At 32.4% G+C, this 22,923-nt stretch overlaps 2 protein-coding genes and 1 non-coding gene across 4 annotated transcripts; all 3 read left to right on the forward strand.

The window, feature by feature from the left end:
- Positions 1-1,962: 1,962 nt before the first annotated feature.
- LOC100820499 (uncharacterized) lies at positions 1,963-2,980 on the forward strand. Its single transcript, XR_003266571.2, has 2 exons — positions 1,963-2,713; positions 2,752-2,980. It is a non-coding gene; the product is annotated as an uncharacterized protein (transcript).
- A 3,202-nt stretch (positions 2,981-6,182) lies between these two features.
- LOC100797779 (uncharacterized) lies at positions 6,183-8,471 on the forward strand. The gene has a single exon (XM_003521366.4). It carries the CDS (start codon positions 6,287-6,289, stop codon positions 8,135-8,137), a length of 1,851 nt encoding a protein of 616 aa, XP_003521414.2. The 5' UTR covers positions 6,183-6,286; the 3' UTR covers positions 8,138-8,471.
- Positions 8,472-15,553: 7,082 nt separating this feature from the next.
- Positions 15,554-22,053, forward strand: LOC100798308 (serine/threonine protein phosphatase 2A 57 kDa regulatory subunit B' beta isoform). Of its 2 annotated transcripts, XM_041014130.1 has the most exons (3): positions 15,568-17,077; positions 21,035-21,398; positions 21,494-22,053. In XM_041014130.1, the coding sequence occupies exons 1-2, from the start codon at positions 15,986-15,988 to the stop codon at positions 21,353-21,355; spliced, it is 1,413 nt and encodes a 470-aa protein (XP_040870064.1). In that variant the 5' UTR covers positions 15,568-15,985; the 3' UTR covers positions 21,356-21,398; positions 21,494-22,053. The 2 variants fall into 2 exon arrangements, with proteins under 2 accessions (XP_003521415.1, XP_040870064.1); XM_003521367.5 differs by having other exon boundaries at positions 15,554-17,077; positions 21,035-22,053.
- Positions 22,054-22,923: the final 870 nt, after the last annotated feature.

Raw genomic sequence — 22,923 nt, forward strand, 5'->3', positions numbered from 1 at the left:
GTGTGAATGGGCACAAAAACATTAAGTGTTGAGAGGTTTCAACCTCATCATAACCAAAGCCACAATTTAAATCAGAGGAACTAGGTAGAATATTCCTCTTCAAGAGATTATGTTTTGTCTATATTCTATCTTGAAATAGCCTCCATATGAAACCTTTAACATTAGATGGCACCGGCAGCTAGCTTCCACAATTGTCTATACAATGCAGATTAATTTGGATAAATCACCAAAAGAGTGTAGCAATTCATAGACAATTGTTTAACTGTATATTGCCCCTCATCATGACACCATCTCCATCCATCTCTCTTTCCCATTGTCGGTTTTTTACCTTCCAAGTGTTGACAAAGATCTTGCACCGCTTCATGCTCCCAGACAAGAAGAAGCCTCCTCCATGTAAATTTCCATTTCCAGCCAGAATCACTCCATTCCCCTATATCAACTACATTGCTTTGTTTTTTATCCGATTAGTAAACAACCTATTTTTTTATATGATCTTGATCTCTTAATATATATTTTTTGTTAGAATTCACCCCTTAATTTTTCTAATTATATATGATCAAGTCATGCAATCAATTTCTTTCTACATAAAACTCTTTATTATGTAGCAATACAAGAGGCCAGTCTTCGGCCTTCGTGTAGAAAGGAATTGTATTACACCGATAAGTTCTTAATTAAGTCACTTGAGTTATTTTGTTCTTTAATTGGCTGACTTTTCTTCCCGTGAATGGCATGGATGCTCAAGACACAAGTGTAAATATTATTGTTAACGTGATGAGACATTTAGTCCCTCATGTTCTTCAGATTAAATTCAGAGCGCGCTTCAATATAGTATTGGAAGAATATATATTTTGCTTCCATAAAATTAATTGTTCCACTTATTCTTCGCCAATTTGATAATCCCGGTCTTAATTAATATTCCTTGTTTCTCAGTTGCTGACTGGGGACAATTACATTTCTTGGAATCGAGCCAATTAGTGAACCGTACTTAGTGTAACAAGGACTATATGGTCACCAATTCCCATATATCATCATCTTTAGATTTGAAAATTGCAATTTTTTGTAGCAATGATTCCAGCAGCACAAGTGGCAGTGGTGGAATATATAAAACAAATTGTGTGATCAGTGATTGGTGTCGATCCGTCTTCAACATGTGGTCAAGGGATCAAAGGAAACAAAAACAAGTGTGGTACTGGCGTTGATAATGATCAACATTAGGGTGTGATAACGATCACTCATTTCTCAGCTAATTGAGCTAAATGATGGTCATCTCTCAGTTTACCAGTGCCACTGGTCTTCCGATATTGGCTGTGTGAGGAGTACGCTTACAGTGCGCTTGTCACTTCCTCCATTAATATTATATCCTCATCGTGCTTAATTAGCACACCATTGTTATAAAACTCTTTCTTTTCCCTTGGAAAATCTTTTCCACAAGACTATCATCAGGAGATCGATGTTTTTCCTTCTTTTTCTTGTATATTAAGCCATGTATAATAACAGAATTCATTTGAAAAAAAATGAATAAGAAGTGTTGAATTGGAAATTACCAGCCACCACAGCCCAAGGATAAAGAAAAACGGTTTCAACATAAAAACAATAAAAATGAGAGCAAACATATAATAACGGTTTCGAAATTGTAACCAAACATCACCTATTGATTCTATTCCCGATTCATAACTAGAAAGTTTCTCTGATCCCTTGCTAATTGGAACTAAAATTCTAGAAATTAGAAATGTCAAAATAGGAATAAAACTTGATATTATTAGAAATACGTCTTTATTTCCACTAGTCAGACCATAATGATTTATATTCCTCTGCAACTGCTTCTTTTTCCACTCAAACAATTTTCAGCAGTCACACTCTATTTTCTCCATATAGTCAAACCCAATTACTATACGTGATTCTGCACCATTTATATCCACATAAAAAAGTGTAATTGATCCAAAAACACAACACCACTGCAAAATGAAGACCTTGATCTACAATGTTCTCACGGGGCGTTGGTTCATGCTCTTTGCATCATTACTCATCATGGCTGCAGCAGGAGCAGCCTACATGTTCGGCATGTACTCTAACGAGGTCAAAACCTCCTTAGGATATGACCAAACCACTCTCAACTTGCTAAGCTTCTTCAAAGATGTTAGTGCCACCGTTGGAATCATCATGAACTTCTTTGGTTACTTCATAATATTTCTTGCTGTCACTGGCCGCATTGCCAAACCCCAAGCGTGGAAAATGTGTCTCTACATTTGCATTGGCTTAAATTCTCAAACTTTCACCAACATGGGTGGTACTGTCACGTGTGTGAAAAACTTCCCTGGAAGCCGTGGCAATGTTTTAGGCTTACTCAAAGGTTACGTTGGTTCAAGTAGTGCCATCGTTGCACAGCTCTACCATGCTTTCTATGGTGATCATAACCCTCAGGCTGTTATTTTACTCATTGCTTGGCTTCCTGCTGCTGTTTCCTTCCTTTTCCTTCCAACAATTCGGATATTCAACAGCGTTCACCATCCCAACGAGAACAAAGTTTTCTACCACCTTCTTTATATTTCACTCGCCCTTGCCGGGTTTCTCATGGTTCTTATAATCATGCAAAACAAGCTCAGTTTCACAAGACCAGAATACGTAACCGTTGGTGTTGTGGTTTTTATCTTTCTCCTTCTCCCACTTGTTGAGGTGTTTTTAGAGAAGAAATAAACCAAATGAAAGCCAACACGCAAGGTTTGATCGATTCAGTAAAAGTAGTCACTGAAGTTATTATTCCACCTCCAAACGTGGTGGTGCAAGAAGTACCATCAACTACCACAAGCTCGCATAAAAGTTCTTGTTTGGGTACGTAACGTATTCAAACCCCCCCAAAAGAGGAGAAGACTACACCATTTTGCAAGTACTTTTCAGTATTGACATGCTGATTCTGTTCATTGCAACAACATTTTTTGCTGGCGGAGCATTAATAGTGAATGGTGTTAGCCATGGTTTTTAAATTGTGTGGTTGTGATATTGCAAAAAACTGTAACAAATATGGTCAATGAAACTACAATTGGGGTCGTGGAGTTCCCAAAAGCCTTGACGTTGAAATTGTGGCTGTGGATTGTTTTTTATTGACTTGGTTTCCCACATAAATTAACGGTCAAACTTAACATTTGTAGTAAAAGTTAAGATTATCATGTTCATGGTTCCCACAACTAGATTTTCCTAAAAACCATACATTCTAAAATGGTTTTTTTTTTTTTTTTGCATAAAACCATATTAGAATTATCATGTTTTTAGTATTTTTTAAATAATACATAAAAGAATCTAAGACGATTTTAAAAAATCAATATAAACACTCATATTCAAATGGTTTCAAAACAATTGTGAAAAGTAAATATTTTTAGCATGATAGATTTAAAATGATTTTTAAACTGTTTTATAAAATGCCTAATAACCAACTTTGAAGCTTAGTAAAACGTCATTTAAAATATTCATAAACGCAGATACACTTGCTCAAGAAAGTCTTATCTTATCTGAGTTATACTCAAATAGCGCGCTTTCTTCAACATGCATTATCTTATTTATGTATTCAAATTAAGCTTTCCTAAACAAACGTTATATGAGTTATGCATTCAGATATGTTGCTTTGTCAAACATTATTTCGTTCAGATGGGTCTTTGGAAGTAGGTATTATTATTCAATCACTGAATTCTAATATTAATTAATTTTCGACAAGTGGTCTCAATAATTTAATAAGGGATGAATTAAGTTTTAAAATTTTTTTCACTCCTTTTAAATGATATATGATAGGCTCAGAATACATAAGAAGAAATAATTAATTTAATAATATTTTTTTAAATGCGCAAGATAAAGTAAACTACAATAAAATAATTGAGATAAGAGAAGAAAGAAATACAAACTCAACTCGATTTATATTGGTTCGGTCACTTTCTGTGTCTACGTTTAGTCCTCAATCACTTAAGTTTTTTTATTATCTCTGTCCGTCTTTGAACACACCTTGTGATTCCTCACCCTTGTGTTCAAGAATTTCACAAGTCAAGAGATAAACACTATTATAATTGAGTTTATGAGATGTACAGATTGATTTCTCTCAATACATTTGTAAGTGTTTGACAAATAGTTGTTTAGAGAGTATTTGACAATTAAGTTCTCTTAGAATATCTCTATTACTTTTCGAAGTCACACACACACACACACACATATATATATATATATATATATATATATATATATATATATATATATATATATATATATATATATATATATATAGGCCAATTGTGTCTTTTCAACATTGTTTGAAGAGATGTGTCTTTTTAAAAAAAAATTCCTAAAGTTTTTTCATATTGGTAATGGATTACATAATTATATTTCTGAAGAGTCATGACTTTTCAAAGCCTTTTTGAAATCTCTTCACTCGTAATCGATTACACAAATCAAAATTCATATAGTTTTGTGTTGTTAGTCAAAAATATCTTCACAAACTCTTTGATAATCGATTACACAGTCTGCTAATCAATTACCAGTTCAAAAATATGATTTAGTCTTTGATAAAAGAGTGTTTGATACTAAAGATGTTGATGTCAAACTAAAACAATCAAATTGAGATTCTTTAAACAAATATATTAAGTTCTTATCTTAAATTTACTTGATCTTGTTCTTGTAACTTGATTCAACTTATGCTTATCAAATAACATTTTTGATATCATACATGATATTCATTCAAAAACCTTAGATATGGCCTTTGCTTGTAATGAACTCATGGTACCACTGGTACCTTTAATCTATTCAATTTTTTGCCGATTTAAAAAAAAAAAGTTTTGTCAAACATTATATCTCATTCATAATTCTTAATTAGATGCCACTTAGAAGTATTATGTAAGTAAAAAAAATGAATAACTTTAAAAACCTGTTGTTACCCGGTGATCAAATTGATGTTTCATTTGTGTACCATTTCAATTTCATTCACGACTTCATCCTAGAATTCGCATGAAGATATAAAATTGGCTCCATGATTAAGAAAAAATAATAAAAAAATATCACAAATTCAATTATTTTATTTTGTTAACAAAAATTAATAAACTAATAATTAATATTTATTAATAAAAAATCTTAAAACTCACCTTAAACCAAATAATATTTTTTTAAAAAAAAAATACGCTTTTTAGGAATTATAAGGAGAACATGACAGCTGAAATAAGTGAGTCTCACATGGGGCTTGACTTGCATTGGCCTACCAAAAACAAATTGTCTCACTATTTTGCTACGCGGTGCAGCATTAGACAGGATCCGAATTTAGGTATTGTTACAAATGAGGTTCATCGAAACCCATGTTCTATTTTCCTCCTTTTGGGTAGTGGAGCGGGTGGAGTTAATTTGAAGAATCCCACGTGTAGGTGTACAAACGAATTAAGAAAAACAGAAAAGAAATAAAAAATATAATCATTAACGTGACGAAATATAAAGAAAATCCGAAATGTAGAAAAGAATAAGATGAATATGTATAAGTTGTAGGATAGACTAAACAAATCAAGAGATTTGAAGCTAGCTAGGATCAGATGTCGAGTAATTACAAGAGGTGATTAATCATTTGAGTCACTTTATTTTGTCCCGAAGTCAAGATATAATCTTATATACAGTTTAAAAAGTTAATTTGGACACACGTTAATTCAATAATTTAAATTCTGTCTTACCAAAACTTAAAATTATTAGTGGACACATAACTCGGGTTCCTTCATAGTACATGTAACCCTGACGCTCAAGGGTGGCTGTGGCGAAATCTAAAGCTTTGGATTTGGCATTTTTCTTCATATGAAAAGTGATGGTCACATTCATATCCAATAGTTTCCCATTGATTCCCGGCTCTTCTCCGATAGTGGCTAGTTAGGACCACCACTTAGAGTGCTAGTCACTTTCTCAATTCATATAATTGCACTTACCACAAAATTATTATGATACACCTTTTTTTTTCTCCCTAAATTTCCTAAGAAAATCCTTCCCCTGATACCACCGGCGTCAAACCATAATCATTTATTCCGTGTGCAACATTTCTCTCCTCACATGTAGGGAAATCATCTTCACACCCTATATATATATATATATATATATATATATATATATATATATATATATATATATATATATATATATCCATATAAATTCACCCGTATATCAGAAATTAGAGGATGTGGTTCCCATTTTGATACATTATTAACTTCATAAATTATAAATAATACGATTATGTATCATAGGGTTTCCCGAAACCAACAGTAATAATTTCTCTCTGTATATATACATGGTTCTAAATAGCCTCATCACTTCAGCACCCTTTATCCACACAACAACAAAAAAAGTGTTTGGTTCCAAAATACAACAAGAGTGCAAAATGGTGGTGGCAGACTTCACTAGTGGTGGTTTGAGGGGAATGAAGGCCCTCAGCTATCATGTTCTCACGGGGCGTTGGTTCATGCTATTTGCATCTTTACTCATCATGTCCGTTGCAGGAGCAACCTACATGTTTGGAATATACTCTAACGAGGTCAAAACCTCATTAGGGTACGACCAATCCACTCTCAACTTGCTAAGCTTCTTCAAAGACCTAGGTGCCAACGTTGGAGTCATATCCGGGTTGGTCAACGAGGTAACACCACCTTTCGTGGTGCTCTCAATTGGGGTCATCATGAACTTCTTTGGCTACTTCATGATATTTCTTGCTGTCTCTGGCCGCATTGACAAACCCCAAGTTTGGCAAATGTGTCTCTACATTTGCATTGGTGCAAATTCTCAAACTTTTGCCAATACTGGTGCTTTAGTCACGTGTGTGAAAAACTTCCCTGGAAGCCGTGGCAGTATCTTAGGCATACTCAAAGGCTACGTTGGTCTAAGTGGTGCCATCATCACACAACTCTACCATGCTTTCTATGGTGATCATGACTCTCAAGCTCTTATTTTACTCATTGCGTGGCTCCCTGCTGCTGTTTCCTTCCTTTTTCTTCCAACAATTCGGTTAATGAACACAGTGCACCACCAACCCAAGGAGGACAACAGAGTTTTCTACCACCTTCTATATATTTCACTTGGCCTTGCTGCTTTTCTCATGGTTCTGATCGTTGTACAAAACAAGCTTAGTTTTTCAAGGATTGAATACATAGTAGATGGCCTTGTGGTTTTCTCCTTTCTTCTTCTACCACTTGCTGTGGTGTTTAGAGAGGAGATAAACCAATTGAAAGCCAAAACGCAAGGTTTAACTGATTCACCACCTCAGTTGAAAGTAGTCACTGAAGCTATTCCATCTTCAAACGTGGTGGAGCAAGAAGTAGTACCAGCAGCTACTACAAGTTCCCACGAGAAAAGTTCTTGTTTAAGGAACATATTCAACCCTCCAAAGAGGGGAGAAGACTACACCATTTTGCAAGCTTTATTTAGTATTGATATGCTGATTTTGTTCATTGCAACAACCTTTGGTGCTGGAGGAACATTAACAGCCATAGACAACCTGGGACAGATTGGACACTCATTAGGATACCCGAACAAAAGCACTACAACATTTGTTTCCTTAGTGAGCATATGGAACTACTTGGGACGAGTAGCTTCAGGTTATGCCTCTGAGATCTTCTTGACCAAATACAAAGTCCCTCGCCCCTACATGCTCACTCTAGTTTTGCTTCTCTCTTGTGTTGGCCATGTTCTGATAGCCCTTGGTGTTCCAAACTCTCTCTACTTAGCTTCTGTGGTCATAGGGTTTTGTTTTGGAGCTCAATGGCCACTAATGTTTGCAATCATATCAGAAGTATTTGGCCTCAAATACTACTCCACGTTGTACAACTTTGGAGCTGCTGCAAGCCCTCTTGGGTCTTACATTCTGAACGTGAAAGTGGCTGGTGTTTTGTATGATAAAGAGGCTTTGAAACTATTGAAGGCCAAAGGACTCACGAGACAAGAAGGAAAGGACTTAACATGTGTGGGAGTGCAATGCTACAAAATGGCTTTTATCATAATCACGGCTTCAACGTTGGTTGGTTGTTTTGCTTCGATCATTTTGGCGCTGAGGACTAGAAAGTTTTACAAAGGGGATATCTATAGAAAGTTTAGAACGGAAGATGAAACAATAGAGAATGAGATAGAGATTACCAAGGCTGGTAATTAATTAATTAATGTTCTGTTAATTGAAACAGAAAGACGCGTAACCTTGAGCAGCACCAGGGCTAGTACTCCCCCACCACAAGCAGCTCGGAGGAACACGACAAAAACTATAGACAATGAAGTGTGCTTAAGTTTTAGGCTTTTAGCTACAAGTAATACCTGGCTTTTTCTTGTAAATTGATTATGTATAATTAGTAAATGGGGAATGAATGGTAAGACGTGCTGTTGGAGCATTTTTATATCTAAGGAAAGAATTGTATATTTTTCTCTCACTTCAAATATATTTTTGTGTTTGTAAAGGGGAAGCTATTGTATGCTACACGATAATTACATCTTTATGGGTTCCAATCTAATTTTAGTTAGTTTTAATCTTAACTGTTGACTGAAATTATCCTATTAAAATTTGGCCATCTCACACTCTCATCCCTCATTACTGTTTAGTAGTAGTTCTTTTTAGTTATGATCGATAAATTATTTTTTAGCTAAAGATATGTGATATCAACTAGTCCAAACATATATTTTTTTTGACAGAGCAACCAATCCAATCATAAAGTTTATTAACTATTTCCACTAAATTTTAAAATATCATTATACATTAAGATCATAAAGTTATTTTTTAATTCTTATGTTCCTCATAACAAGAGACCAACAAGTGGACCACTCAAGTTAAAAAAAAACAAGTGGACCACTTGATAATTAAAATTCTTTTTATAAGGCAAATAAAGGTCATCATAGTCTAAACACTATATTCACTTGTAGGTCTCTTAATCACCTTTCTCGTCCGGTCCATATATTTTATTTTGTAATTTAAAAATATTCCTATTTTTCTTCATTTTTAATAAATTTATCATTAATAAGCTGATTATTCTTATATTAGACTTTTATATTTAGGAAATATAACATTTTATATGTATTATTATAAAAAAAATTGTATTGAGTATAATGACGTGTAAGTTATATAAATCAATAATTTTACAATCTTATAAGTAATTATGGATTATTTTATTATTATTAAATTTAATTAACTAATTTCTAACCATGTATTTACATTCTATATTGCTGCTGCAAACTGTACGTCGTGCGTCTTAATTGACACTAATTAATGGGCACAACACAACCATTTTATTTGGTCATGATTGGGGTGAGAATTCAGGTCAGACCCAAATGCAACTTGCATTCAAAATGATTTGGAGAAGGTTGTCCAAAATTGCAAATTAAACCATCTTTATTAGGAAAGAAAGAGAGCCACATTGTCCCTCTATACCCGTCGACATGACAATGACAAAGATTAATGCGACAAAGATGAATGGCCTCGCTAATGTGTCATCGATCACCTTCACTCACCAGCCACAAGAAATAAGTAGTGATCACCCGGGAGTTAAACTTGTGCCTAATGCAGTTATTGAGAGAATGATAACGTGGGTGGGACCAAACCGTGATCGTGAGTGTGTTCAGTTCAGGATTAATTCATTCATGTCAAACCCTACATGCGGCGAAGGAGAATGTTTTGTAAACAATAAAAGGTTACGTGTACATGATGAACAATATTTTCTTTTGGTTACAGAAGGAAAAGGAAATAAAAACACCAGAAAGATAAATCCTATCATGGAAGCAAACTCCCATTTCATTCACCTTTAGCAGCTTCTTCAAACCATATAACATGATGAAGATAAAAAAAAAAGTAAGTGGGACATGTAAAAATTATATAAAATATTACATATAGTGCATGTTTTTTAAATATTCAGATAAAGCAACTGAGTGCTGCAACATGTTTAGTTCAAAATAATTTAAAATCAATGCAAGTATAGTAGATATGGGCCTAAGCCGGGTCAGTAATAATTTTATATTAAAATATGTATGACGATGAAAAAAAATTGATTTTAGCTATCTATTTAGTATATGCTTGGACATATGTTTTCAACATGAAATATCATATCTACATGCTTAAATACATGAAAACTATGATGAAATATTTAAGAGATGAAGCAAAAAATCACGTAAAATACGTGAATGCAAACACACTATAAATAATCTTAAAATGAACACATCATACGTGTTAAACCAATCGTTTCATTAAGACATCTTTTTTTAAAAAATACTATGGGGTTTAATACTTTATGTCCCAAATTTCCCTTTTCTTTTTAACATTCTTTCTTAGATTCTTTAGTGACAATTTAAATCATGGAATTTTCTCTTAATTTTTATTAGGTCTTAGTGTTAAAAAAGTATTCATCAATTGGTCGATGTAACCTATGCTACACTAATTGTCACATAATTTAATCTTTATATAATGTGTGAATTTAATCAATCCATCCACTGAATTATATTCATTATTTATGTAAATTTTTTATGAAAATTGAGCATCAATAAAGTAATCAAATAATTCATCTATATTGAACTAATTTTTTAATGAAGTATCAATTAATTAATTTTCTTATAAAAAATGTATGCTTGATCAGATCACGAAAAACGTTTAATTCAATAATTGATAAATTCTTATATATATATATATATATATATATATTAATAAAGATAGATAAATATTAAAAACGTAATTTCACAAAAAAAACTACAAATAAAATAACTCTTCCTCGCAAAATATATAGAGAGAGAGAGAGATAGAGTGAAGGAGATATATATAAATATCCACCACACACCGAGACCGTATCCCGCAAATGTTTGAATATGTTCTCTATACGGATACCTTTGCCTTAAATATTTTAAAGGGATTTTTCGTAAAAAAAAACTTAATTTCAAAGTTTATCATCAATCTTTTATTATTTTGTGAATTTTATCACTCATATTTTATTTTTTTAAAATTTTATCACTTAATTTTCATAATTTTACAAATTTTATCACTCAAGATTTTTTCACGAATTTTACTATTAAACTTTAAACAAACTTTATTATCTAATTTTTTTACTTTTAAACATTTTATCATTATGTCAGTAACAAAATGACGCAAGAAAATTTTTTTTTTAGATTTTTATATATTGATTATAGTTATAATTAATGGAGAAAAAGTGACTTTTTAGATCTGTTATGATTATAATTGATATAAAAAATTGCTTTATATCATAATTATAATTAATATCTAACATCAAAATTATTCATCTTTTTGGTAAAATGTACAAAAATTTAAAACTCAATGATAAAATTTACGAAAATAAAACTTTAGTAAGAAAATTTACAAAACAATACAAGTTAAATTATAAAATTTGCAATTAAGAAAAAAATTAAAGAAAAGTTTCAACCTCTTTGCATTAATTGGTAATAAGAGTATATGGGCTAACAGGCTAGGATGGATTGAATTTAAAAAAGAATAATTTATAAATATTATTATATAGTCTAAAATATTTTTACAAAAATATTTAAGTAATATATTTTGATTATTTTAATATTCCATTTCATATTATTTATTAATATGTTTTATAATAACATTAATTTATATTAAATATGTGAATAAAATATTTAATATTAAAAATATATATAAATTAATCTCTCCTCAAGTATTTTTTTTATAAGACTCAATTAATAACCCTCAAGAAGTAAGAAAGTTAATTACTTTTTTTAGTAACATTAAACTTGTCCTAACTTGACATGTTTTTCAAAATTTCCCTGAGACATACTCTTATTTTTTAAAATATTTTTATTAACTTTAATTTTTTTAAAATATTTCATCATTAGTATATTTATTATTTTAATTTATTAATTATGTATGCAAAGGGACAAAGTAAATTTTCCGAAGTTCTCTACATATAATATAAAACAAAGTTAGATTTTCAAAAGAGAGTCCAAAATGTTAATGCATTTTTTTATCAAAAAAATGTTAGTTATTAATTTTTTTAGTGATGTGATTATTTTTCAGGATTTCTTCTCTTTTTTTTTTTTCTTTCTTTATCTTATAATTCTTAAAATATTAATGTATTCTAATTTAATGCCAAGACGTAGATGAACCAAGCACCAGTCTCAACTAGACAATTTCTTTCGAGAGTGTAGGCCTCCACAAATGTAATGCAGACCTGCAAAAGTTTCTTTAGGTCAGATGCAGATTGAGCTTCGAGTGCAACGATACAAGAGAACTTTGATCGCAAGAGCCACTTAGAGCAACAAAAATTAGTCTTAATAATCTAAAAGGGTGTCGAGTGGGAGTGGGAGCCTGCAATTTAATTAATAAATAAAGTTACTATAGGAATAACAAATTAATCTCCCTTACAACTAGTTCATGTTGTGAGAAAGTCTAACACTTCAGTGTTGACTCTTAAGGTTGTCTACTATTTAGTAAACTTAAAAAAATAAAATTCATAATTAAGAATATTTTTTAAAAACAAAAATATTAATACAATAATCAATATAAATTGATTCTTATAAAAATGATTATAAGGTACACCTTTAATTTGAGTTTTATAAAAAGGAAAGAAAGTAGTACTTTATATTTAAAAAAAATAGAAAAATTAATTGTGAAAGAGAAATTTTTTGCAGGTATAATTAATTTCGAAAGACAATGTCATCTGATCTCAACTATAGGCACGTTATAGAAGTGGTGAGTTGCAATTATGTTGATGCATTGTGGTAGGGACGTAGGACACATACAAGATGAATGAATAAAGTTATCGACGCAGTTGCAACCAATAACCAATTATGGCGTATTTTGGTCGGCATTTCCCCCAACCAAACGCACCTTCATATCCTCAAACTTCCTTTTCCTCTTATTTTATTAGGAGATTCAAAATTAAATGATTAGTTGCTTGTCCATTTAATTTCTTTGTGAATTTACGTTGTCTTACTCTTTATTACTTTCTTTATTTGAGGGTAAATAGAAAATAAAGAAATAAAATGAATAAAATAAGATAGAAATACTATTTTTTTTAAGATAAAACAATAAAAATGAATTAGTTTTTTTTAGATTCCACATATAAAAATATTTCTCCTAAGTTGCCTTGAAATAGGAAAAAATGGTTGTTATATTTTTTGTTTTACTTTATTTAAAAATTAAATAAATATTTTAATATAATAAAATAATAAATAAAACTATATTTAAAAAAATATATAACATTTTTCAGTAAAAATATGTAGCATTTTTTTAAATAAAACGAGTTAAGTTATTTTTAATTAATATAAAAACTTTATATAATTTATTCATTTATTTTCACCTACTTCTCTATTTATTCAAATAATTTTTTTTTTATTTTTTAAATCTTTCTTTCACTTATAATCAAACGATTATAAATGTTTTTTTTTTCTTTTTCTATTGATCTATTTTAATGCAACAATTTGTACAGTAACACTTTTTTTTATAACAATTTATACAATTACATTTTTTTGTCTATCTCTCTTGTATATCATGTATTACATGTCATGATATAAAAAGATAAACAACAGAAAATGTTGTATAAATTATACCAATTGTTATATGTGAATTATATCTCAAAGAAATATATGATATGTTTAGTAGGAAGAAAAAAATATGAGTATGTGTGAAATAGAGTGGGTGTAAATAAAGAAGAGAGAAATAGAGTGAATGAAAACATATAATAAAAAAATAAAGGTGTTTGACTTAAGAGAAATGATAAATGAATAAAAAAGAGAAAAATCTATAAAACTAATAAAACATTTTCAAATGATAACAGGCATACACCCAGGTCACATATTTTACAGCCTTTTTCTTACCATTCGAGAGTGTAAATGTTTCCAAGTGGGCCTGAAAATATGGACTTTTAGTTGTTTTCGATCAAAATTACTTTCATATATACATTAAGGTCAGTTTAATAGGGTTTAGAAAGTTTGAATAGATCCTTAAAATTAAATTTCATTGTGAATAATATACAATATCAATTTTTTTATTTGTTAAAACACTCCAAACAAGAAGCGATACAATGCGTGTTAGTACAATACTTTCATACAAGTTTAGTTACAATTTTTTTTAAGACACTTTTCCAAATATAAATCAATTCTCATAAAAAAATACTAACCCAAATTATTTTTATAAAATAAAGATTGTTTAATATTATGAGTGACAAAGCAAATTTGACTCGTTGGATAAGCTTGCTTAATCTACTTTATTAGGCAAGTAGGTTTTTATTAGTCCATTTGTCCGCCTAAAAAGAAAACAACTTGCAACAGGATGAGGTAGGGTAGCCTATTGGGCTAATATATAATTATGTAATAAAAAAGTAGTATAAATTTTGGGTTAAAAATATTATTTTAGTATCAAGTAAATGCTGTATTTAAGATCCCAATATTATAAGTTAGGAGATGATAAATGAATGTAGTGTCTCTCTAACCATTTTTGTTGTTGTTGATATCAATATTAAAAACAAAAACAATTAAAGAAGTTAGATGGATTAATGCAATTAAAAATTATTATGAGAATGGATGAAAGGGATAATAGCTTGTAGGAATAAAAATATTTGCTTTCATAATCTTTTAGTTTTTATAATTTTTAATTTTATTAATTATATTATTTTCTTATTATTTTGGAGAGGTAGTTGTTCTATAAAACAAAATGAAATATATTTTAAACCCATATTCTAAAGTGGACCAATCCATCCTAATTCATTTTTTGGCATGCTAATGCGACGAGCCCAAGCAGTTAGGATGCCTCAATTTGTCATTCCTATTTCAAAAAATGCAAGCAGATGATTAATTAAACATATAATTTAATTACACTGACATGATTTTGTGGAAGGTATAGTTGGTAGATAATAGTGTTTTTTAAGCGTATGATTAAGGGTTTCATGTTTAGATATGTGTGTATGAGATATTATTTATTAAGAGAAATGAATCTTTAAAGATATATTGTGTAGAAAGAAAAGTTAATTTGAATTTTGGAGTGAGAAGTATAACATTCTTTTTTTCGAAGTGGTGAAGTATAACATTTCAAATTTTCATTTTAAAGGTATAATTTCAATTCCTACAATTGGCAATAAAAAAAAATAAGTGTCAATATAAATATAAATATATGATTGATATTAATTTAGGTATCATCTTATTTTTTATCGGTAGAAATAGAAGACAAATATAAAAAAATTATAATAATTCACAAAATTTAGGTATTTATCTAAGTCACATTTAATAATTAAAATATTTTTTAAAAATAATTCTAATTAACTTTATTTGTGCAAGTATTGTTTAGTCAATCTATGTTTTTTGTTTTGTGGTAAAGATTATGAATGTTTTCAAATTTATTGGATTGAAGATTAATTTTACTTATATTTATGTGATTATTATGATTATTTTAAGATTGGCAGAGAGTATAAGTTTTGTTTTTTTTTTATGGTCCAGACTAAGTTAATGGAACGTGTTTATTTGAAGAAGAAATGTATGTAATGTATAGTGTACAAAGCATAACCATAGAGTGACAAAAGAAAGAAAGCAAACAACCTAATAAAAAAAAAGCTGAAGTTGAATTCAATATTTCAATTTGGAATTAAGATGATTAAAAATGTACTGGTAGAAATGGCTCTCAGTCTCAAAGAGTCGTTGTTTCTTTCTTTCTAAAATTGAAAATTTATGATCATTTAGAAATGCTTTTTTTATAATAATCGTAATCTACAATCCCTCACTTTCCTTTCTGTTGCCTTATGCACCTCTCTAATTTTCCTCGAACAACTATACTCTCTCTATCGCACTCACTCCCTCCGTCGCCCGAACGCATCTCCGATCAACCAACCGCCGCATTTCCAGTGATTAGCCACTTTGATCCTCCTGCAGCGCCGTCGTTTCCTCAGATCCGTGGCTGTAATGCGAAAGTCGTTGGAGGCGAAGCAGCAGCATCCGCGGATTAGGAAGATCCTTCTTCCCAATTCGTTATCCTAGTTAGGGTTAGGGTTTCAATAATCATTCCCAAGAAATGTTCAAGCGAATCATGAAGGGAGGGCAGAAGAAGCCCTCCAAGACGGACCCGAGCGATCCGTCGCCCTTGGCTCCGGCGGCGGCGGGTGCGGCAGCCGCTCCGGCGCTGGTGGTTCCTCCGCCGTCGGGCACCATAGAGCCTCTGCCTCTCTTCCGCGACGTGGCGGTCTCGGAGCGGCAGAACCTCTTCATCCGGAAGCTCCAGATATGCTGCCACGTGTTGGACTTCTCCGACACGCTGAAATCCGTTCGGGAGAAGGAAATCAAGAGACAGACTCTAATGGAGCTCGTGGATTTCATCCAATCCGGGTCGGGGAAGATAACGGAGACTTGCCAGGAAGAGATGATCAAAATGGTGTCGGCGAACGTTTTCCGGTGCCTCCCGCCGGCTTCGCACGAGAACACCGGCCAGGAAGCCACCGATCCGGAAGAGGAGGAGCCGTGCCTCGAACCAGCGTGGCCGCACTTACAACTCGTCTACGAGCTTCTCCTCAGATACGTGGTTTCCTCCGACACTGACACAAAGGTCGCAAAACGATATATTGATCATTCTTTTGTTCTCAAACTCCTTGATTTGTTTGACTCCGAGGACCCTCGTGAGCGCGAGTATTTGAAAACCATATTGCACCGTGTGTATGGGAAATTCATGGTTCATCGTCCCTTCATTAGGAAGGGCATTAACAACATATTTTTTCGGTTTATATATGAGACTGAGCGGCATAGTGGTATTGGGGAGCTTCTTGAGATTCTGGGGAGTATTATTAATGGGTTTGCTTTGCCCATGAAGGAGGAGCATAAGTTGTTTCTTGCTAGGGCGCTTCTGCCTCTGCATAAGCCCAAGCCGGTTGGGGTGTACCACCAGCAGTTGTCGTATTGCATTGCGCAGTTTGTGGAGAAGGATTACAAACTCGCGGACACGGTTATTAGGGGTTTGTTGAAGTATTGGCCAGTCACTAATTGCCAGAAGGAGGTGCTCTTCCTTGGGGAACTAGAGGAGGTGCTGGAGGCCACGCAGACCGCGGAGTTCCAACGCTGCATGGTCCCTCTTTTTAGACAGGTTGCCCGCTGCCTCAATAGTTCTCACTTTCAGGTTCGTTGGAAATTGTTGTTCATTGCATTTTCTAGAATTAATGTAAGTCCTTTTTTTTTTTAACATTTCCTTTCCTTTGGGTAATCCGGGTCATGAGTTTGCAATGCTTTTTGTTGAACTGTTTTCTTTCTTTATGGATATACATCTAATCTGGGCTCGTATATGGTATAATAAGGGTAAATATAACTTAAATAAGGTACAGCCACCTAGGTACTAGTTAGTAAATTTAAAGTCTTAAACTGTCACATCCTTTAGGTCCTAAATTCTACTTGGATTGTATTGAATCCAATTTTTTTTTTGTAGTTTGTGGATAGTTCAGTTGTAGTTTTGCATCTTAATGATTTGTTGCTTGATGGGGAAAAGCAAAAACAAAAAAAATCATTATCTATCAATGTGATCTGTCTGATTTAATTGGCTTCTACCCTAACATGTAGAAATGCTAAAATAGCCATTCACATGGGTTGAGATCCCACGTCAACTACAAATATGACTGAAGTAGAGTTTATAAATGCCTTGGACAATCCTCATCTCACGATGTTGCTTTTGGGGTTAAGCTAAACTCAAATTCAAGATGGTATCGGACCTTGTCATAGATATGATATTGAGCCATCATCAACTGTTGCAAAAATCTACTCATTCCCATGATTTTCCCTCTGCATCTACCAATCCCCATAGCTTTCCCTGTGCAATAAAAAAAAGTCCTAACTGGCCTTGGGGGCTGCAGCTGTCCTAGTGCAATAAAAAATACCAATCCTATAATATCCATGCTCTAGATGTCCAATCCTGGGTGTGAGGGGGGTGTATTGACTATTGAGATCCCACATCATGGCCACACTAGGGGTTATAAAAAGCTTTAGACAATCCTCACCTCATGAGATAGCAAAATGGAGTTAGGCCTGACCCAAATTCTAGAATATGCATATACTTTTCACACATACAGAGGTTATAAATTCATTTTTTGTTCTTTTGCTTGAAAGCTTAGTGTTGAACTTGCAAAGTTAACCAGAATTGTAGTTCAACTGATGACTGTTATTTAGCTATTTACTTTTAAAAATTTGTAAGTGTATGCTGTATCCTGTATGTACCATTCAAATGGTTAAAAGACTGGTTCAAGTGGTACATACTTGATTTCCCTTAACCAAAGTTTTGGGTTCAACTGGTTTGCCTTGTGTTTGTAAAGATACCCGCTGGGTGAGCTAGCCTCATCACGTTTTGGATGGTTCCTATCTTGAATAGGATTGCCTCCTATGGAGAATATCTGTTGTCTAGACCAAACAAGTGGTATAAAAAAACCTCATATTAGAAAAAAAAAAAAAGATTTTGTGGTTAATTGCTTACACTGCAATTGGAGTAAATTTTCTGTTTATTAACTGTAATAGTGAAGTTTGTGGTTTGACTTGTACACTGTTTAAGAAATATTAGGTAATAGATTTGTAGGTAATATTACAATTATTTTTTATTTTGGTGAGGTTCGTCATGTTATGATGTTTTAAGAATGGCAGTGAAACTGAAAGGTGAAACCAATTTTTTTATTTCAGCAGAACTGGTTATTTTTAAGGGTCAATTGCATTTTTCCTTCAAATTTATTTGGTTATGTGCAATGTCCGTTGTGATGAACAAAATTGAACACATTTCCCTATAATTTAACTTGATCATTTACAGTGTCAACTCACATCCAATTCAAGGGTAACTTTGATCAAATGAGTGTTGCGTGCATCATCGTTTTATGGCCTCTATTTCTTCCTCTAGGAAAGGGAATTGAGGAATATTTCAATATATCATAATCTGTAAGCGTAAGCTGACTGGCATAACCTAACATTTTCATTTCTAGTCCCTACAAGCTCACGCAAAATGCCTATGTGAATCTAATGATTGCTGGTTTGGCATATTTGAATCATTGGAAGCTAATATGCTTTCATAGTTTCATTTACCCAGATCATTTTTATTACTCGGATTGAACACTCATTTTCGTCACTACCATGTGCTAAAAATACTGTTAATTATGTTACGGATTGAATACTCGGATTGAACACTCATTTTTCAATGCATTATCTCCTAAATACTATATGGATGATCAGACTATCATAAACAGAGAAGAGCAATAGAAACAAGAATAAGAAAGAGTTACATTACAAGAATTGGTCAGGCTTCTCCTAACAATGAGGGTTTAGCCTCTCATTTTCATGAGAGACTTTACACTTCAGGGCCTAATACGGATGGAAGAACGGGATTGGATGGATAAAAAAAAGGAAGAGAGTAATGGCTAGAGAAGGAGGACACTCCTGCTTCTTACTCCTTTTATAGGCCTAAGGTAACTTACTTTTCACACTGATTTCGGGTTGAGTGCGCACTCCTGGGTTAGCGAGAATGGCGGTTTAATTACACGCTTAGCACGGTGTTCGCACTAAGCGCGACATTGAGTTTTCTCGTGGACCTTTTTTGCACTAAGCCTGAGCACCCACTAAGCGAGGGTGTGTGCTGAGCCTGACTTGTGCACTAAGCGAGCTATCCCTTTCTCAAATTTTCTTCAAGGCTTTTTTTTTTTTTTAAGTTTTTGCATCAATTTTTCTCCAAAGCACTTGAAATTTTCTTCTTTTGATTTCTACTGATAAAAAATTACAATGATATTAATTTCTTCATTAAAAATAAAGTAAAAAAATTGTAATCATTCTCAGTCAAAATTAATCATCAATTTAACTCAAATTTCGCAGTTGTCTGCAATATTGTTTTTGGCGTAAATACAAATAATATTTGCTTTATCTTTGATCCTCTGTTGCCCACGTAAAACTCTTGACATCTGGCAAATATCCTAAAAAAATTTAATTACCAAAAGTGCCACAAAGTTTCAAAGCTTAACCCAGATGCAATTATTCAAGGGTACAATTTTTTCCAGCATCAATTGACTGACCTTTTCTTCCTCCCCCTTGCTTATTTGCTGGAGATGATTTGAAGGCAGGTCCTCTGCATTTTAGCCATGATTTATATTAAAAGGCTTTTGAATAAAAACTTTAATAGGTGTCTGTTAAAAAAAGTTGCTCCCTTTGCTTTTTAATTGAGATCATTAAAATGCAGTATCAGCATTTGTGTTTTTATGTGCAGATAATACTTTAAGCGCAATGCATTCTGTCTGCAGTTGAAAAACTATTGATGTAGAATTTTGTCTCTTGGAAAAATTTCTGAATTCTACAAGTTTGTCTATAATTTTCTTTTATCGATGTGAATGGTAGTAAGGCTTGTGCAATTTAAGTTTCCACCGTGTGCTGAGCATTGGTTATTTAGACATTAACTTATTCTTATTTGGTAAAATAAGAAATATATTAGAGAAATAAATGAAAGGAAAAACCTTAGGGCTGGTTTTGTTTTATTTCTTGTTTGCACTTTTAATTACAATAATGTCATTTTGTTTTCATTTTGTTTTCTATTTTTAAAGGTTTGTGTAGAAAACAGAGAAGACAACTTTTTATTGTTTTCACCATTTCCTATACAAACCTTTGAAAATAAGAAACAAGGTGTCATTTTTGTAATTAAAAGGGAAAACAGAAAATGAAATTAGAATATATTATTTTTGAACCAAACAAGCCTTATCAGAAGAGGAAAACTTGAAGGTTAACAGGGTCTTGACCACAAACATCTAGTGCTTGTGGAAATGAAAATAGTGTACATTTGCTGTGATGTAGGCTTCTTCTCTTAAAATGCTGTCGTTGTGGTCTTTTGTCATTATGGGATCCAGAATTGTCTACGGGTTCATTTTTATTTATCGCAATTTTTTTGAACTGATTATGTGATTATCTTTGAAGTCATAATCAAAATACAGGAGTGAGAGTCCTGATTACTTGGAATTGTCTTTTATTTTTTAAATATATTGTGTTATAGTTCTTGGTTCATTGATGATGTAGTTACTAGTTTGTTATAAACCTTCCTTCAGAAGTCTATGCTTAGGCACACCTTGCAATGCAGGTTGCAGAACGAGCTCTCTTTTTGTGGAATAATGAGCATATTGTCAGCTTAATTGCCCAAAACAGGACTGTAGTATTACCCATAATATTTGAAGCATTGGAGAAAAATATCAAGAGTCATTGGAACCAGGCTGTTCACGGCCTGACTGTGAACGTTCGGAAAATGTTCATAGAAATGGATGCCGAATTGTTTGAAGAGTGTCAGAGGCAGTATGAAGAGAGGGAGGCTAAAGCAAAAGAATTAGAAGAGCAGCGGGAATTGAATTGGAAAAGACTGGCAGATGCAGCTGCACAGAATGGGGTGGATATGGTCACAGCTTAGTGAAATTACTTTACTGCCGTAACCGGCAGTGTGAATTGGATAGGTGAAGGATTACATGTGCTCCTCGCCATTTTGGTGCCATTATTTATTGGTTTCTTTCTTTCCCACTTAATTTCTTTTCCCCCTCTATTTTCTCAGTTGGATAATCAGCAAGTTGAAGAAGCAGTGATTAATGTAACTTAAAAGTGCAGTTGGGATAATCAATCGGACGCTGTTAGCAATGTCTGCAGATTAAGAATGTTTAATGAAATACTTTCTTGTATTTTTTTTTCTTACAGAGAGAAATACGGATCTTTTTTTTCCTTCTGAAAACAAATTGTAGTGCCCTTTGTGTTTATGGTACAAGAAGTAGGGCCTGTTATTTTGTGCTTGATTGGCACTTGATTGGCTAAAGGCAGGTTTGGTTTTGGCACTAAGTTTCGTAAGGAGCTAGTGTTGTGTCGTCTCTCTGATAAGAGGTGTTATTGATTACACTTGTTTTGCTTGTTTTCTAGATAGTTATGTAAAGGGCTGGTGATTTACTTATTCAATAGGTCAACGATTCCTTCAAGCAAATCTCGGCAGCGTTGCCCCACCGCTGACAAGGATGCGGCAAACATGCCATTGATGTTGATTTTTTTTTAGGGAATTAATTTTCCTATTGATATAGCTGTTGGATTGATTCTCTCTGTACTTGATTTTCCTGTTTTACTTTGGTATTTTCTGTCTTTCTTTCCTATGGTTTGAGAATATTCTTTTAAATTTTAATCTTAAGAACCTGATTCTTGCACAACAATGTCTCTTACACATGATTGTCTAGTCAACCTACTTCAATGGTGTACACAGGGATCAGCCTACTGCCGGTGCCCTCTTCCTTGGTTCTTACATCTAAGAACCACATAAATAACTCCCATTAACTTTTACAGTACTTTTTTAAATAATAATAATAATAATAATAATAATAATAATGAGAATTTGGGTTGAATATATCATTTAATAAAACCTTAAAAAATTAAAAAATGTTTTCTATAACTTAATCGAAGAAACTTCAACTTAAAATGTTCTTTAATACTGTTATTTTTGTAGTTTAAAAATATATTTAAACAAAAAAGTATAAGATATCAAATGTGTTCAAACTATTTTCTATATTCAGAGTTCAGAGGATTGAGTGTTGTATTGTGTTAAGTGTTGAGTCTAGAATTATCTTGAGAATTGTAACCTCAGAATTATTTTTTGTGAATTATTGATATAAATGTTAAAAAGTCAAGGGTAAGTTTCATATGTATATATAAAAAGTACTTACTAAAATTGTAAGAAAATAATAATTTCAGAAACTAATTTCTTGACTAATTTAAAAATAATATCTTTTTTGCATAAAAAATGTTTATGAAAAGATCAATATAACAAATAACAAATTATTTACATTTGAGATTGGTCATACGAAAAACTATAGTCAATTTAAAGAAATGTTACACAGATATTTTCACCTCAAGACCATTGATGGAAAGGTAAGCGAGATAAAAATAAAATAAAATTAATTAACATAATTTTGTGAATGAATTAATTGACAGGTTATTATTTAAAAAAGA

Source organism: Glycine max, chromosome 3 (genome assembly GCF_000004515.6).
Source record: "Glycine max cultivar Williams 82 chromosome 3, Glycine_max_v4.0, whole genome shotgun sequence".
Taxonomy (NCBI): domain Eukaryota; kingdom Viridiplantae; phylum Streptophyta; class Magnoliopsida; order Fabales; family Fabaceae; genus Glycine; species Glycine max.